At 39.2% G+C, this 17,964-nt stretch overlaps 1 protein-coding gene across 2 annotated transcripts in view; it reads right to left on the bottom strand.

Annotated features, from left to right (window-relative positions):
* grin2ab (glutamate receptor, ionotropic, N-methyl D-aspartate 2A, b) overlaps positions 1-17,248 on the bottom strand; it is a 134,967-nt gene extending 117,719 nt beyond the window's left edge. Inside the window, exons 1-2 of one of the 2 annotated variants that reach the window (XM_011477376.4) lie at positions 16,117-17,248; positions 15,327-15,530 (exon numbers count right to left, since the gene is read on the bottom strand). In XM_011477376.4, coding sequence (XP_011475678.2) covers positions 15,327-15,530; positions 16,117-16,134 — 222 coding nt within the window. In that variant the 5' untranslated portion in view covers positions 16,135-17,248. Of the gene's footprint in view, positions 1-7,362; positions 7,421-15,326; positions 15,531-16,116 lie in introns of those variants that run through there. The other variant, XM_078944267.1, reaches the window with a different exon arrangement.
* Between the last annotated feature and the right edge of the window lie 716 nt (positions 17,249-17,964).

Here is a 17,964-nt window from a genome sequence, read left to right as displayed (position 1 = left end):
ACTGTTTATGAATACACCAGATCTCAATTTTTTACTTCAATTTTCCACAAGAGTACAATTGCTGCATGGTAGCATAAAACTTCCTTTCCAAGTATTGCTTTAAGATTTGTTGTAAAACTGCTTTGTAAGTTTTTGCGACCAAACATCATGTTTTTTTGACAACAGAACATTATGCTGATGGCACTGAAATGTTATTTCATTTTATGAAATACATTTTTGCAGCACTTGACTTGGACAAAAAATGTCCTCAGACAGTTGTTTTGACCCAGGAAATAAATTGGAGACTTAGATTGAATAGTGATTTTAAAAAAACCTTTAACTTTAATGTCAAACTGCATTTAGGTTACTTGAGTTATTTTTTATTTAAATCAAGAAGTGTTTGTCTTGGCTTTTTTTTTTTTTTAAGAATGAACCCAAACTTTTGAAACTATGAAGGTGTGATTATGGGTAGTCACACAACAAAAACGAATACACCTCAGTAAATTTGCATTTCATGTTCATATTAATACCTTTAACTGTGTTTTATTGTGGTTTTCAAAATGGTGCAAACGTCACACTTGTGTCCTGGAGGTGGTTTTAGTGATATTATTGCTGCCTCTGCCCCAAAACCCACAGTCGCATATCACTCTCTTTGGAAGCCTGTTCCTGAAGATATGATAGCGTTCTGGACAGATTTGGGGAAGCGAGGATTGTGTTAGATTAATTGCTGAAGCAGTAGCTTCAGTGCACTACACTGCTAGATGCCCCTTCTGGAGCTGGTGACAAGAGTTAATCCTCCCAGCTTTGTCAGAGATTCAGCTTCACAGAAATATTAACTACACTTTTTTTTGAGTGCTCTCCCTCAAAACATGGAGGTTGTGTCATTCAGGCTACATCTGGTCTGGAATTCAACTCCGTCTTCAACTGCCTTCTTCTACCTGCAGAAGAAGCTCTCAGCTGTTGAGGACAAGAGCCAGACATTTCCACACAAGTAGCAACCCAACAAAATCAATGAATAGTCTATCATCTCCCCCCAGTTAGTTAGTTTTTTATTAACTCTTTATGTAGGAATTGACCTTATTAATGGCAACATCTCAGCTTTTCACAAGCCTACGTATTTTACAATATCTTTAAATATGATAGTAAATAAGACAAATCTGACTTATGACAGACTACATAATTAGCTGCTGTTAGCTCATCTGTCTCTCATCAAGACTCGTGTTTTCTGCCTGTCTTATTCTCCTCCCTCTGATGGCCATCATTTCTTCTTATCCTCAACTGATTCTCACTTCACTGATGTCAAATAGGCTCAAATTAAAAAAGATGACTTTATCATCGGAAAAGACGTTAGGATTTTCAACCCCTTCCGTCTCAAAATTACACTTGTAGTTAATGTTCTTACTGTTATTATTGACCTAGCTTAACAGCTTTCCTTACTGATATCATAGCTTGGCGCTCAGATGTAAAACTTCTTCACAGAAATGAGTCTAGATGTTATTTGAATGCATGTGTTATTCAAATTTCAGTTTAAATCAAGTTTATTTTTCATTTCCTCCACTTTAATTGTTTCTCTAGGGGTGTTAACCAGAGTTTCCCTCTGAACATCCATGTCGAATGACACACTGATGATGTGAAAAAGCTGTTACTTTTCTGAGAAAAGCTCAAGATTATCGAAATGAGACAAAAAAATGCAAAACAAGTGCTGTAGGTAAAAGATGCTCTAACTTTTTTTGAAAACTCAAGTGTGGAGGTGAATCCTCATTTTTGGGGAGATGTTACAACTTTGAGCAAAATCTTAGAAAGATTATTTGAATCAAGTAAAAGTTTGACATTTTTATCATCAACACCACAACTTTTATATAAATCTTTAAAAATTATTTCTAATGTGGATGTGTGTTAATTAAGGACGCAAGAATCCCCTTTCCCCACGATTCAGTTCAATGGTGAAACAAAACGGTTCAGTTTTAAACCAAGAATTTTGGCATCCCTAGTGTTTATGTAAAAATGGGACAACATTAAATTAAAGTAGGAAATAACTCATAAATTAAGTACAATGTGATGAAAAAAATGGAATAGTGAAAAACTAAAAAGTGTTGACTGCAGCTACAGACACACTGGGCATGTGTTTACAGTGTTCACGCTGGCCAAGCAGGAAGGGGCTTCTTCGTCTTTTTCTTTTTCTCTAGTTTACTAGAACATATCTGCCACCTACAGTTGGAAGAGTCTTGGTGCGAAATGTTGAAGCTGTACACATCTTGTCAGTCTTGTTCCAGACTTTTTCTTTCACAGCTCTATTCTGATATGTATCACATTATTCCAGCTGGGTACAAACCGTAATTATTAATTTCTCCTCCATGAACAATTTTCAGACAGTTGGCATTTCCGTAAATTAAAATGGACGCCCATCCATATGTCAATACCAAATCCGAATCCCTGATTGGTCAAAGTTTGACTAGGTAAAACTTTTAACGTGCGTTCAGTGGCCGCACGTTTTGTACGCAGAGCCTGAAAAAGGTCGTAAAACTTGCATAGCCATGTGTGAACACAGGAGTTTTGAATGTTGAAGCCCAAAATGTGCATTTCTGCGCGTTTTCATTTGAAGTGGTCGCTTGAAACCCGCTTTCTGAGTGCAGTGTGTACGTGGCTTAAGACTTTTCTTGTTTGTGTCTTTTTTATCAATAGCGGTTGATAATGCTTGATTTGTTTTCACAGCTTTTGCTCTTTTGGTTGGCTTTTTTCTCTGTTGCGTTTGTGTTCAGATGATGTCTTTTAATTTGCTCTTTCCTTCTTATATTCTGTCTGTCTCACTCACAACTGCTTTCTGCTGCCATTTCATCTGCAGTTATTTCAAGTAGTCATCCCTCAATGAATGGAAGTCCCTGGTTTTCAGTAAGTCATTGTCTGTCTACTGTCACATAAACCTTTTCTTGTTGCATCAAAAGTGTCACTTTAAAGTATCCTTAATTTAAGATGTTTATTTGATTAGCTGTTTAAGATCCCGTCAACCAGGCCTCAGTGTCCTAATGTTGGGTCCTATACAACAGTTCACTGACAGGATCATTGTTTCTACACAATTTATGTTGCACTTTAGGGTTACAATTCACCTAAGTGCCCCTTAATGTTTCCAAAAATAAAGTATTAAATGTCCAACATCACAATAATTAAGATGGATTTTTAAATCATTTCTGTTTGAAGCTTAAACAATTGATTTTTACAGCCTGTCTCTGATACAGCCTCAATTAAAAATAATACATTTTCTGTGGTAAATTGCCAAGTCCAACAACATGAGATGATCTTCAATCAAGAGTGGCACGTTTGGAAAATGGAATAAAGCGCCTGAAGTATTCTGGCATGGCCAGATGCTGTGCCTGGCTGAGACAGCACCTGTCGGCAAAGTGAAGAGGAGCCTGATATTCGAGGTTTTGGAAGATGAGCTGCTTGGAAATATTTTTGGCCTCTCTTTAAGATACTCAAACCTTTTAGCAGATTTTAGGGATTATTTAAAAAGGCTATTTAAAAAATCACTTAATCTCAAGTAGTTGTACTGACAATATTTTTTACTATACAATATAACACAAGGATAAAAAATTGCTTCAACATCACAAATAATGAAAACCTGCTGTTGGCAACATGTACAAGATTTTAAAAAGTTAGGGTGACAGGAATCCTAACATACCTAAAATAATCTAAAAAATATATGTTATTCATTAGCAAGATGGGATTGTAAAAGTTCAGATTCACTCAAAATTCCTTGAAGTAAATGAGTAGATTCATATAAAAGCAGCACTGCAACAAACTACAAATGACATAAATAATTATGACATGACATAAAACAATTGGCACGGTGAGGCAGTGGTTAGCGCTCTTGCCTCACAGCAAGAAGGCCCCCGGTTCAAGTCCCGGCTGGGGGACATGAAAAACACAACATCAATGGGGGACCTTTCTGTGTGGAGTTTGCATGTTCTCCCTGTGCATGCGTGGGTTTTCTCCGGGATCTCCAGCTTCCTCCCACTGTCCAAAAACATGCTTCATAGGTTGATTGGCAACTCTAAATTGTCCATAGGTGTGACTGTGAGAGTGAATGGATGTGTGATTGAGGATATTCTACCCTGCGACAGACTGGCGACCAGTCCAGGGCATCCCTTGCCTACGCCCAAGTGGCCGGGATAGGCTCCGGCAACCCCCGTGACCCCGAAAGGGAAAAACGGTCAAGAAGATGAATGAATAAAACAATTGATAAGTTGATTCATGATTTTTCCTAATGTAGCATAATTTTGCACATATTTTTAACTTTTGATACTTGATCAAATTTTGCTATGAAAATTCCTGAAACAGTGTTATGTCTATTTTACTGATATAGTATTATTTTTTTTATATCAATGACTTTTATAAGTAACATAATCTGTATATACTGTGGATACTTCATTGCCATGCTGATTTCTATAAGTTATTTTTTACAAAATAATTTAAGCAATTCATCTTTGTCATGTGCTTTTTGATATTTCAAGATTCTTAATTCTGTCTGATAAAAGCTAGGAACAGGATAATGATAAATCATGTAATAAAATGGTTACGGTAGAACAGGGGTGGGATTATATAAATTCGCTTCCTTCCACTCCCTTTCAAGCAATATTTATTAATATGTTTAATTATCCAAAGTTTGATTGTATAACTGATGAGTATATTGTTTTTTGTGTTTTCTTAACTTCTTAAACCATTTAAAATAAAATAAAAATACAAATTTTGTAACATTCTCCTTCATCATAAAGCCATTATTTCTTCTGAGGGATTAGGAATATTAAGCAATTCAAACATCGGCAACCTTTGGCTTTATATAAAACTCAACTTCAGTGCAATTAATGTTTAAAGGGTCTATATCATGCTTTTCTTACGACTTTCAGAGAAAACAATAGCCATATTGTACATAATATCTTACCTTTGGCACACTAAAGAAGGATTTTTTTATGAAATATTAGTTATTTTTGTAGCCTTTTTAAAGGCCCTTTAATGTGTTAAAATCCCACAATGTTTAGGGATTTAGTAATGTACTTTACATTTGGCAATTTATTCACACTATCTGCCTATATGCGGTTTCAGGCTTTGCCACCACATGTTATTTGATGTTGATTTGTTTAAATTAAATGAATATTAACTTAAGATAACGTTTTTTGAGAAGGCTAATTTTTCATTTTCAATGCAGACATTTTACTGAGGGAGAAATAATTATCGAGAGAAAAAAAAGAGAAGTAAGGGGAAAATTAAATTAAAGAGTGTGTGGTGGATGAAAGCGGTGTGACAAAAAGCTGCTAAGATTACCAGGAATGCACAGGGGTTGGAAACAAACACAGTTGGTTGTCTACAGTCAATAATTCAATACCCAGAGTGCAATGTGCTCCTTGAAAATTAAATGTCCAAGATTCCACCACCTGCAGCTAACAAGCACTGTATTGCTAGCAGTTCTTCTCTTGATCTGTGTGCTGTCTCCTCCTGGAATTCATAAGAAGAGGAGTTGGATCTTGAACGGCATTCAAGAATCTGAATCTCACCATGTACTCCAAAGAGCAAGGCTCTCTCATTTGTAATGACAATCGGAGGAAGAAATTGCTTAAACATTCTCCTTGTTGTTCATGTTGGTCCTGCTCTGCATCCTGAACGCTCCCTATTTTACATGTCGACATTTTACATAATATTCATGATGTTGCATGGCTTCAGAAAGCTCAAGTAGTTACTATCACATCAAAAGAAGATCATCAGTGACATGATTGCTTTTAATGTCAAGTTTTTAGGAAATACAAGCAGAAATCCATAACGGCATCAGAAAATGACTTTTCAAGCATTTTCATTGCTCTCGCGTACTAAGATTTATCACTTATATTGTACCAGGCTGCAAAAGTGGTATCCGTCCATAACTCATCAGAAATATAGACAATAAATACTCCTCTTTTCATGTTTTTTCATGAGTCAAAGGACTCTCACCAGCAGAAGTCAAGTTCCGAGTCAATGGCTACAAGCAGGAAAAACAGGGAGTTACACGAACGGGCTAAATAAGACACGACAAAAGTTAACCACAAAATCAATAACAGCAGGATCAGTCGTCCAGAAAGTCTCTCATGTCTTTAAAAGCATTTACTGTCCCAGTGAATTAGCTTCTTGTGTTAAACATGACATGATTTCCTCATTTTTTTCATGCTCCATTGAAGGCCACTTGGTCCAAATGCAAGTTTTGAGACATGAGCGGAATAAATTTGGGAACTCAGATCAGTCAACCTTGTGTGTTCTGCCTATCTGCTTTTCTTTATTTAAATAATTTTTGTGCAATCTTGCAACAAACTGGAGAAGAAAAACTTATAAGAAACAAAAAAAATGGTCCACGTAACAGCTAAACTTGAGAGGAGAAAAATAAAAAAACAACTAACCTTAAACATGTTACAAATAGAAGGTTGAGCTTTTGTATAAACTTCCAATCCCAAAAATCACCCTTGAAAAAAGGAAAGCCCTGTCTGAACTTTTTTCCTCCTTCTGGCTGTGAAGATGGTTGACATTAGGCCTGCACAATATACCGCAAAATTATCATTATCGCGACATTAAGCTGTGCAATTTGCATACCGCAAAAGACAGCGAAAATCGCAATAAATGGTTACCTCAAATGTGCAAAAAAAACTCATGGCAGCTTGAAATAGTGAACTAATGAAATTAATCCCTTTATGCATTTAACCAATCGGAAGGACCCGTTTACCTTGTTGATCAATCAGATGAGCCCTTTTATGTTGGATGTTTGCCTCCTACGTCGACAAGGGTCATTTGGAGTATAATTTTTAAACTATTGCAGTGTAATGTAAATGATGTTTTTGGTTGTTTGGCTATTTGTTTATATACCACAAATTATATCGTTATCGCGATGTTAATCACCAATATCGCATATCGCGAGTTTTCCTCATATCGTGCAGCCCTAGTTGACATGCATAAAGCGTTGTCTCTCCCGTCTTGGTATAAAAATGAACTTAAATTCAGCAGGGTGGGTTCCAATTTGGGGCACAAGAGGTCATCGGGTTTTCAGCTGTAAAAATTGGGTCTACTTTAGTGGTTAATCAAACTTACTTTTGAGTGTTGATTACAAAATTTGGTCATAAGTGGAGTTGCTGGCCTTGCGACAGACTGGCAACCCATCCAAGGTGCACCTCACCTTCACCCTACAGTAGCTGAGATAGGCTCCAGCAACCCTGTTATGCCAGAAAGAACTTAGTGAGTTTAAAAAAAAGGAAGGATGGATGTGGAGTTACACTGGTTGTCATGTCAACAGGTGCTTGTTTAAGGAAAAAAACGTTTACTTTGTGTAAATAGCTGACTGATGTGTTTCTGTTACGGCAGAAAATGAGGACATACCCAGGCGCAGAGAGGATGAGGAGGCAGGAGGTTACAGGGGAAACTACATAATAAACTATGGACCAGCACAGGAGGAAGGGAAAGACTTAAATACAAGCAAGACAACGAGACACAGGTGGAAACAATCAGGACAGAGGGGAACCAAAGTAAAACTCAAAACCAAAGTACAACACAGGAACCTTTCAAAATAAAGCAGGAAGTGAACTGAAAGCATGCCAGAACATAAAACAACTAAAACATAAAAGCAAAGAACCTAAAACCATGACAGTTTCTGACTAAACCAAACTAGAGAGCAGTGTTGGTGAAATGTCAATCAGCAACACATGCTTGAGATGAAAAAGACCAATAACACTGGCCACACCTCTTTACACACTAAGAATAGCAAAAACCTTACTAAAACTGAAGAAAACTTAAGAAAACATAAAAGTTGGATCATATATCTTTGGAGACCTGCAAAACTGATTCTTCCTTTTCTTTATCTTCTACAAAATTAACAAATGTTTGAGATGTTGGGATCAGTCTGCTCATTGCGACAATCAGAGAACATATGTAAGAGCTTTTTCTTATCACCACAAAATGTATCAAAGATCTTCCACCCGATTTTTTATTCTTTACAACAATTATGGAAGCAGAAGGCAGCTGGTGGTTCCTCAGACCTTCTGTTTTCCTTGATAATGCATGTCCAGATCCATTTGTCTCCACAGTCTTTGTTTCCAGTCTGGTAGCATTAGCAAAGAGTTCCAGTTAAACAGTCTGGATTGACTGTTTTGAATTTGTGGCTTGTATCTCACACTCAGCACCGTCCCTTTTGGTCAGTGAGTTCCACAAAGGCTCTGCTCTTCATATTTTCAGAGCCACAAATTGATTTGGTAGACAGCTTCCAATCTCTTGGCACTTGTTTTGTGCCTTCATGCTGTCATCCCGGCAAATGTTTTAAAGCCTCTGGCCTGGCCCCTGAGCAACATCTACCTCTCAAATCTCTGTGCAGTATCTACCGTATCAAGGATACTCCATCTATTATAGTTCTTTCACTGTCTCCTCTTTACTCTTTGGGTTTGAGTTGCCTAAGACACTCACTTGGTATTTCATCATTGTACATTATCTTCCCAATGGATCTTCCTTTTTTTATCCTGGACAATGACTTCAATGGCTTTCCAATCTGACTGTAAAGCAGTATGAAATCAATGCAGCTCACAAATGGTAATAATAATTTGGGATGCATTCTGTGATGGGCTGATGTGATGGACTGCTACCTACCAATAAGTAGAACATGTATGTATCTTTTCCACTCATTGTCAAAGTCGCATTGCATTACAACAGGCTACTACAGTTATGAATGTAGTCTATTCAATATCCATTTATGTAATGAAGACAAATTTTAGTTTTTATTTAACAGCAACTTGCTTCAAAATAAATTCGACAGAAAAGGATTTGGATGCAAATGAAGCAGTTATTTAAGCTGGAGCTGACTGATGAAATTCCTGATGGACTTAACATCCTTGGCAGAGTGAGTGCAGCGGACACAGTGCCAGCTTTTTTTCTTTCATAATGTAAATGTTAGGTTATGAGGAGAATTGCATTTATTATTATTCTTTATGGTGCCTAATACCAACGGTGCCAAGGTAGAAAACTCAGCCGCTGTTGAAAAAAAAAGACAGACTGAGCGTGTGTTATCTCTGCTCATACAACAATGTCTGGTTCACTGTAAAAACACATTATTCATCTCACTTACTGAGATAATTTTGTCATAGCATATGTACCACTTTAAATTGTGAATTCAACAACCTTGCTTCATGGGATAAGTGAGACTTTAGCCACTCGCCAATGATCCTTGTTGGAAACAAATAAAGAGATGAAATAATTATGATGCATTCATGTCACTGGTCCATGTCTCCCAGCCAAAGGAAATCAAATTGGATTTAAAAAGCAAACCAATTTCAGAGACTGCTGCCTTTATCCGAAACCAAATTTGCTTCCATTGGGATTTTGGGTGCTAAATTAGCTGAAATCACAGAAACGGCCACTCCACACTTTCACACCTGCCAGGATTTTTTTTTTTAAAAAGCCCCCCCCCATCTGATAAGATTTAAAGACCCACTCGGAGGAAAATTGTGTTTTTGGTGTTATATAGCATATTCTTGTTACATATTGATAATGGTGGACACGTATAAAGAAAATTAGGGCATTTCTGAGTATTTCTATATTCAAATTGTGGTGCATGAGGAGCAGACGAAAAAATACAGTTTGAAATAGAGCGTATTTGTGATGTAGAAAGTATGCTGAGCAGGCCACAAGCTCTCTGCTCCGAGCTCCCAGCAATAGGTAGAGGAAGGCTCTGCGCCGTCCCGCCCAAAACTCAGATGTTATTCTTATGAACTGCGAAAAATAACACATTGGTGAATTTTGGCAAAAAATGTCATATTCATAATTAAAAGACCAATGGGAACGCTTTTACAATAAATAGAAAAATGATGAGAGGGACTTTTAAAAAGTAACACTTTAAAAAAGATGGAAATGTTCCCAATTTTAAAGTCTCTTGTCATTTAAGACCATACACACTTATTAGGAAGCATTGAATTCAGATAAAAGAAATTTTGACTGAGACTGTGTCCTTTCCTTTACCCACAATACTGAGGATTTAAAGGCGTCCTAATTACTGCTTAAATGTAACAAATGACCGTTTCTAATCTTAAAGGTGTTGTTTGTGGTGAGACGTTCAGCCATAATTATCACTCAGCTCTGCTGTCCCATTCAGCTTCATGGACCGTGTTTATAACGGTCGTTGTGGTAGACTCTTGTGCCGCGCATGTTCAGATTTCGGTTTGATCTTTGTGGCTCTGTCAGCCTCATTTCCAGCCACAACATTTAGCTGTTTTATTGAAAAGGCTCCAATAAACCCGATGTGCGCTTTCAACCAGCCCACAAAGTGACTAACAATGCAGCATATTCCATGAGGGAGGTACTAGTCAGAAGCAATCATTGAAATTCATGTATACTGAACCAACATCATTAAGTACCAAGTTCCAGATCTGCTATTTCTCAAATACTAATTGTTTTCTAGAATGTTTTGTGAGATAGTGAAGCCCTCCTTTTGCGTTGTTTCGCTTCTTGCTTGTGTTTTAACAGTTTTAGGAATTATTCCTTCACAAAATAATTTAGCTTGCTCTCAGCAAAAACTATATAACCAGGCTAAGGGCATTTACGTTACATGATTTAAAAAAAGTGTGAGATTCTCCAACCACATTTCTAGTTAGTTTATGAATAAAAACAATTTCTAATCTTTATATTTATTTCTTGTGACCCCCAAAGATTAAAACTATTTTTTCTTTAAATAAATGATTGAACTATTTGGTCTCTCTGACTCTTTGGACTGACAGCTGTTGTTTCCCAGTCAATCAGTGCTGGTTCATAACATTCAGAAACAACCCCTTCAAAACTTTAGCATTGTTTTACCATAAATAAATCAGAACACCAAGAATATTCTTTTCCCTGCAGCCAGAGATAAACATGAATAAGTTTTTTTAATAAAAGGAAACTCTGCAAAGTCTTTTTTTAATGCATTTTAATTTGCAACATTAAAAACAAAACTGTCTAATATAATAAATATAAACGTTCTGCCAAATGAAACCATTTATTTAAAAGCTAAACGAATAATACATCCATTAGGTAAATCGATTACTACAACGGAACGCTCAATGATGTCCCATTAATAGAAGAGTTTTAGTGAATGCAAAAAAGGCGACTGAGGAGTTTTTCCAACAGTTTCTGGAAGACCTCTCAGGGTTTGCTATCTATTTCATGGAAATGCTCCCATTATGTGGAGAGCTTAGAATAAACTGTTCTGACAAATTATTTATCTATATGGGAAATGTACGGTGGCTCTGAAGGGCCAACCGCACTAATTAATCACTCAACACAAAAACATATTAAAGATAATAACAACAGTTAAAAAAGAAAAACAAATACCGGTAATAAAAAACCATTACATTTTGGAAAACAAAACAAAAAAATAGATTGCCCTCCTGACATAACCCTGACTTTATCCGGGGCACAGGGAGACCCAGACTGGTGACCACTTGTGGCTGCATAGTTAGGCAATAGTGTGAAGCGTCTTGCCCAACAAAAGTAATTTCTAGAAATTAAAATAAAAGGTTCATTGAAAAATCACAACAAGAAAAGATAGGTACTATGGGACATCACTGACTGAAAGATGATTTTACCCATCATTTTCCCTGAAAGTTATTTGGAATGAAACAATATTGTGTATGCTCTGTACTAATCATAAAACTTTTATTAGTATGCGGACATTAAAAACGGGTTTGAAAAAACTGTAAAAACTCAAACATCATCCAATCAGCGATGTCCCATAGTACCTACATTCTCTGGTTTCCTATTGTGTGTTTCTGGGGTTTTTTTTTCTTTTCCAAAACGTGTTTTGGTTTTTTAGAATTTTATTTTGATTTTTAAAATATAAAGTTTTTTACTTGTTCAGGTTTTTGTATTGTTGCTGTGATCTTTAACACATTTTTGCGTTAAATGATTTGTTAGAGTGATTTGCACTTCAGGGCCACCGTAGAGAATGTCACCTCGTGCTCAGTGTGTGTGAATGAAAATTTCTTGGTTCATGTTTTTGAGTCCAGCATGGAACCAACACTCATGTTTCATAAAAATAAAACAAGCATGTTTTGGATTGACAAAAGCCACATTTTTATTCTAGAGATATCTTTAAAAATAAATTGAATAAATTTCATATTTTTGAAGAAAAAAATTGCATATGCTAAATACAGATAATAAAGATGCTCTTTATATTGGAGTAGGGGGATAGAAACACGTTAAATCTGCATAAAATTCACTGATGCAGGTGTGACTGGGTACACACCACGTATTCATGCATATGCAGGTCAAACTATTAACAGAGCCAGCGTTGGTGTCAGCTGTAATGTGCAGGCAACTGCTGCTTCTGTTCACTGTGATGATAAATTCTGCAACAATGCAGTTGCTTTTTTATGCCTAGTTATGAATTTACAAGCATAATCCATGGAGAGGCATTTTTTTTTCCAACTAAGAATTAGGTTAAAGACAAAAAGTGACATTTCGCAACCCTAATATTTGTACGTTCTAAATATAGTAACAGGAAATTTCAATCTGCTAAATGTGAAACATGCTCATATTGGATTAGGCCTACATTTATACCCCTGAATGATCAAAGACATCTTTATACAGTCATCCTCATCATAAAACGCTTAGCTTAAAAAAAAATGTTTAAGTCAACCTCCACTAGATATTACTATGGCCCACTAACTCATTAAATGGGACCACCAACTGTGTTTTGATTAAATGATTAAACAGCGCACGTTTATATGAGTCTTTTGGGGTATTAACTTCTGCCTCAGCCTGCAACATCACACATCGCTGTACAGAAGATCAGCAGGGGTCAAATGACTCATTATCATATGTCACTCAATGCTTTTTATGGGTAATTGCTGGGGAAGGGGAAATGAAAACACTCATTTTCATCTTCCGGAGCCTCGTGTGTGAGTATATTTGACCTGCTGTTGTAAGTACAACCACAACAGCTGGGAGGGGGAGCTGCTGCGTTCTGCCAACAGCGTTAAAGAGAAGGAGTTGGACGCAGGGAGACATGCGTGACCAAATTCAGTCTGGATCGTGTGACGCAACAGTTTACCTTCATTTTAAACGTCAATTTCAAGGACTTGGTGGCTGCTTGTGTTAAATGAAGGAAGAAAAAAAACAAAAGGTGATGATTTGCTGTTGCTCTTATCGCAAAATCCGTCAATACCCCACAGGGACAAACACAGCCACAGTGCTCGTCTGCTTTCCTTTACAAAGAAGCATTTTCCAGCACTAAATTTGTTTTCTGTTTTTTTAAAGAATCTTTATAAATATTTCCCATAAGCTGCAGGTTTCATTATTTTCTCTAAACTCCCACCTATGATCAACCATAAAAGGAGCAGTGACTCAAATGCCTTTTTTTCCAGCACATCCACAAGCATAAAATCAGCTAAAAGATACTAAGGTGGTCCTCTCATAGCACACAGAAAAGGTTAAAACACAGTGAGGAGCTGACCTGTGCCCAAGCAAAAACACTTTGATATTTTTCAAAACTGTAGGCAAATAAAGAGGCTACAAGATGAATGATTCTTAAAAAAAAAAAGAAAAGCGATTTTTTTTTAGAAAAAGAAGACTTCTGCCTGACTGCTCTCAGAACATTAACCCTCTAGCAGGCATATGTAAATTTCACTCTAATTTTGGGCTCATGCTCTAGTACTGTCCTGCACACAAATAAAAACTGAAAGCAAACTCCTTTCACTAACCTTTTTTAATTAAAGACCCACACCAATGAAAATCAAGTTGTTGGTTTTTTTGTGTGTTTTAAACCTTTTTGTGTGGTATTTTTCTCATGATATGGAACACATAAGAAAATAAAGATTAAAAATGCATTTCTGAGTGTTTCTTTATTCGAATTGTGATGAATCAGGAGCAGATGGAAAAAGATCCCATTTCAAAAGTGAGTGGGCCACAAGATCCCGGCTCCACTCCATTCTGATTCATCCACTTTCAGACATATAGGTCCATGGACATCCTTTTTTTGTTTGTTTTTTGTCAGAGCTGGTATATGGCTCAAAACTGTACGGCTGGATAGTTCCAATAAGGCTCGCAATTTTTTGTTGCACCCCTAATGTTCGGTTGCTGTGTGAGTAGCTGTAGGGTAGTGGGAGAGAGTGTACACAAAGGGATCATGGGAAATAAAAGCAGGGTTACTCTGCAAAAAGTCCAACCTACAACTCAGAGAAAACTTTCTATTGAAATCCTCCCACTCAGCGGAAATTGTCCTAGAAAATAACACTTTTTTTTTGTTTTTTTGCAAAGAACATCATAATCATTAGTAAAAGACCACTTGGAACACTTTTAAAATAGAGGAAAAGATCATTGAAGTGGGACTTTAAAGAAAGCTGCAGAAATGCCCTAAATTTCTATTAACCAACATTTTATTAAGATTTTAAAAGTCTAAACTATGACAATCCCAGAGGGTTGTGAGAGGAAACACTCCAGCAAACAGCTCAGGTCCATTCGTCTTCACAGAATCTCAAGATGGAGTCATTTTTCAGTTTCAGTCATCAGCAATTAGGAGGTTGAAACAAGGATAACCTCTTTCTTTTTTATTCCACGCTGTCTGAAGTTGCAACAGCATGAGCTGAAATGACTCCAACAAAACACCTTTCATGTTTTTAAGGTGTTATGACATCACATCCCAGAATTCCTTGCAGCTTTGCACAACATATTTGTATTAATGAATATGGCAACAGCTCTCCACATTCACTGCTCCTCGCTCTATTGAGTTTTATGCCCTACAGAGTTGATCTCCTTTTGTGTCATGCCACTATCAAGAAAATAGGCTACCGCTGAGCACACCATCAGCCTCTCCTTGGCTACACCAACACAATAGGTTTTCCTAGAGCATGAATGGTAATTTAACCTAAATGATTATGATGAATGTACATAAATCCCACACCATATTGAAGATGGGGGGCATTTAGTTGCCAATAGGGATAAGCATGATGGATATTTATGGGATTGGGTGCAAGCCCATATATCCTGTCTTGTCAAGCTCCTACCTTTCATGTAACATCTGTGCGTGTGTGTGAGTGCGTGTGTGTGCGTGCGTGTGAGGGCAAACGTGGCTGAGAGAAGAAGACACTTGGTGTGACAGACTTGGCACGGAAAGCGGGAGGAAAGCGGAAGAAAATGTGTTTCCACAACGTGACTGCGTTCAAAAGCCTGAAAACTGTAATTTGAGATATGAATACATTACACAGCTCCTCGTCATAGGCAGAGTTAATGTGATGCAACAGCGCCTCTTAGCGCCGCGCAGCCTCGCTGACTGCGACTGAGGAGGCGCTTCTTTCTCAGCTGATACAAAAAAGAAAAAAAAAAACTCTTACCTTCGGTGTCACAATGCGTGTCTGCCGCTGCGGGTTTGCGCTAACGGGGGCTTTGCGCCTTCTTCTGCGGAGTCCCTGCTGTTGACTTTTACTTCCATTGGGCGAGGGCCCGCGCGGGCGGCCGCTGGGACTTGTCCTTTTCCTGGCATTTTGGCTCCTTCTCAAAGCATCAGTCAGACCAGAGGAAAAGTGTTCAAACTTGATCTGAAAACACAAACACCGCAAATGTTGCGCACTTTGGCTTTTCTCTTGGAGCCTGATGAGGAAGGTGCGCGTATGATGAACATCCCTGCATTCTCCGTGACTCATAAGCAGTTTAGCACTAAGAATCTCGTCAAATACCGGCTCACTACAAGTGATGTTTGTGCGCGGGGGTGCATGCGCTCCCGTGGAATGCGTTTTCTGTGTTTTTGACAGGCGTGCGTGCGTGCGCCTCTCCTGGAGAGGACACTGGATGGGAAGCCTGCGTGACGAAGGTGCACGTTAAATTCAAAGGTGTGTGAGGTGGTGTGTGAGAAATTAGTAGGTTGAGAGAGAAGGAAGAGGAGGAGGAGAGAGAGGGGGAGTGAAAACAGCCTGTGGCTCCTTAGCGAATATTCCCCTCACGCGCCTCTCCAGTGCCGCTCTCGTCTATGTAGGGCATGCAGCAGGTTGTGTGTCGAGGACTCGCATACAAGCTTTGAGGAGAAAGCTGAGTTATGAAATGAGCCTGAACCAGAAGAGCGGGAAAGAGTTCTCAACTAAGGCGCACAGACAAAATGAGACCCAAATACAGGAGAATTGAGCTCACCCCATTCCCGTGACACATCTCTCCAGGCAGCCAGGTGGAGATGACATTGCAGCCTGTTACTCCATTCGGGTGCCCTCGACAGGAGTGGGAATCAAAAACGCGTCTCCGTCGTGAGATTAATCCATCCACTTCTTCTCCATCAACCCCCCCACTGATATATCCACACAACTGTGATTCTGAGACCCACTCCGTCCACGGCCACCTCTTCCCAGTGGATGAAGGCTATTTTTCTCCTTTCAGATGTCAGACGCGGTCCATTGAAAGTGGGGGGCAATTAGGGGGGAAAGGAATGTGAGCGTCTGCGCGTGGGTCTCAGAATCCAAAATAAGCGTTGGTTCGGAATCTCCAGTGGCAGCCCCGCGCGTTCCGCAGTGAGGGCTCGTGGACAGGTCCGCGCGCCTTCCTCCTCCTCCTCCTCCTCTTCTCCTGTCCTCCTCCTCCTCCTCCTCCTTGCGCCGCTCTCCGGATTCTTGGAGACCAAAGAGGGGATTCCGTCACAAATAACATCAAAACACACAGGCGCGCACGCACCAATTCACGCACACAGCCCTGCTCTCTCTCGCTCTCCGCGCAGCCAGGCGCGCTTTGCAGGAGAACGCCACTCTCCAAAAGCCGTGCTGAACAATCGGGAGCAAGTTTAAACGAAAATACTTTTTTCTTTTTCTTCCTCCTTACGGTGCCGCACGACAGAGGTGATGCTCGGCTGCCTGTCCGACAGACCGGCAGAGAGAATTAAGGAAATGTTTTCAGCCAGTCTCTTTACCCTGCAGCCCGTCCACCCACGCTTCGCCGGCTGAAGGTACTTACACATCAGCCTTGTTAATTAAACATACAAGGGATAGAGGGAGTAGTGGGGGAGCAGACTTTGGTGACTTCATCTTCCTATTATAAACGAGGACCCATTGGAGTTGAAAGTGTGCGCGCCAATGACATTTCTGCGCAAATGTTTCAAAGGCATAACGACTCCAACTTCACGGTGCGTTCAGACTGACTCCTCCCCGTCCCTTGTCGGGTCTAAGATTTCCCCTTTGGTTGAAAACCAGGCAAAACAGCAAACATCATCCATGGTGTGCGCCTCGTGCCATCTTCTCAAATGAAACCGCGTGCGCGAGCCAGGATCCCTGCCGTGTGTGCGTATGTGTGTGCGCGCGTGTGCCTGCGCGCCGTGACGACTGTCTCGTCGTCAAACAAGTCAATATGCCCCTCGCATCCGCTCCACACCAACTGCACGCAGATAAAACATTTCAATATCCGCTCTCATCTGTTGGAGCCTATAATCTGGCGCAGAAAGGCGCCTTTTTCTCCAAATTAAAACGCCGATATTTTTCTTAACCCTGCACCCAGACGTTTGCTGTTCGTTTCATCCAAACGGGTTTTTTTTAAGACGTCGGGTGAGATAAGGGGAAAAAAAGGGAGCGTGTGAATTGCACAGTATCAATTAAACATAATTAGCAGATCAAAATTGCAGCGCAGGGGGTCCTCAGGGAGGGCTGACAAGTTCCCTCCTTCCCTCCCTCTCTCAGCATCCCCCGTCTGTGTTGCCTTTGAGTCCCACTGCAGACAGATGGTGTCGATAGCCCACTGCAAAGGGTCATGTCAGCAGGCCTGAGCGATTGGATTGGCTGTCATAAATTGAGATGAGACAAGAAATGTAGCAGCATAATCAGATCAGAAGGCTTATTATTAAGGAACAGTCCATTGCTCCCTTCTTCTTCCTCCTCTATCCTGAGAATAAAATCCCCACCTGTTGAGATTTTTTTATCCTCCTCCGTCAGAGCCTCCCAGGCTTAAAATGAAAGGAACACATGATTGCATAACCTGGACATGAAAGAGAAGAAAAGACTACAT

Source organism: Oryzias latipes, chromosome 1 (assembly GCF_053564925.1).
Source record: "Oryzias latipes strain Hd-rR chromosome 1, Olatipes_Hd-rR_3.1".
NCBI lineage: Eukaryota > Metazoa > Chordata > Actinopteri > Beloniformes > Adrianichthyidae > Oryzias > Oryzias latipes.
The sequence above is the reverse complement of the archived record's forward strand: the minus strand, read 5'-3'. Positions and strand labels throughout refer to the sequence as shown.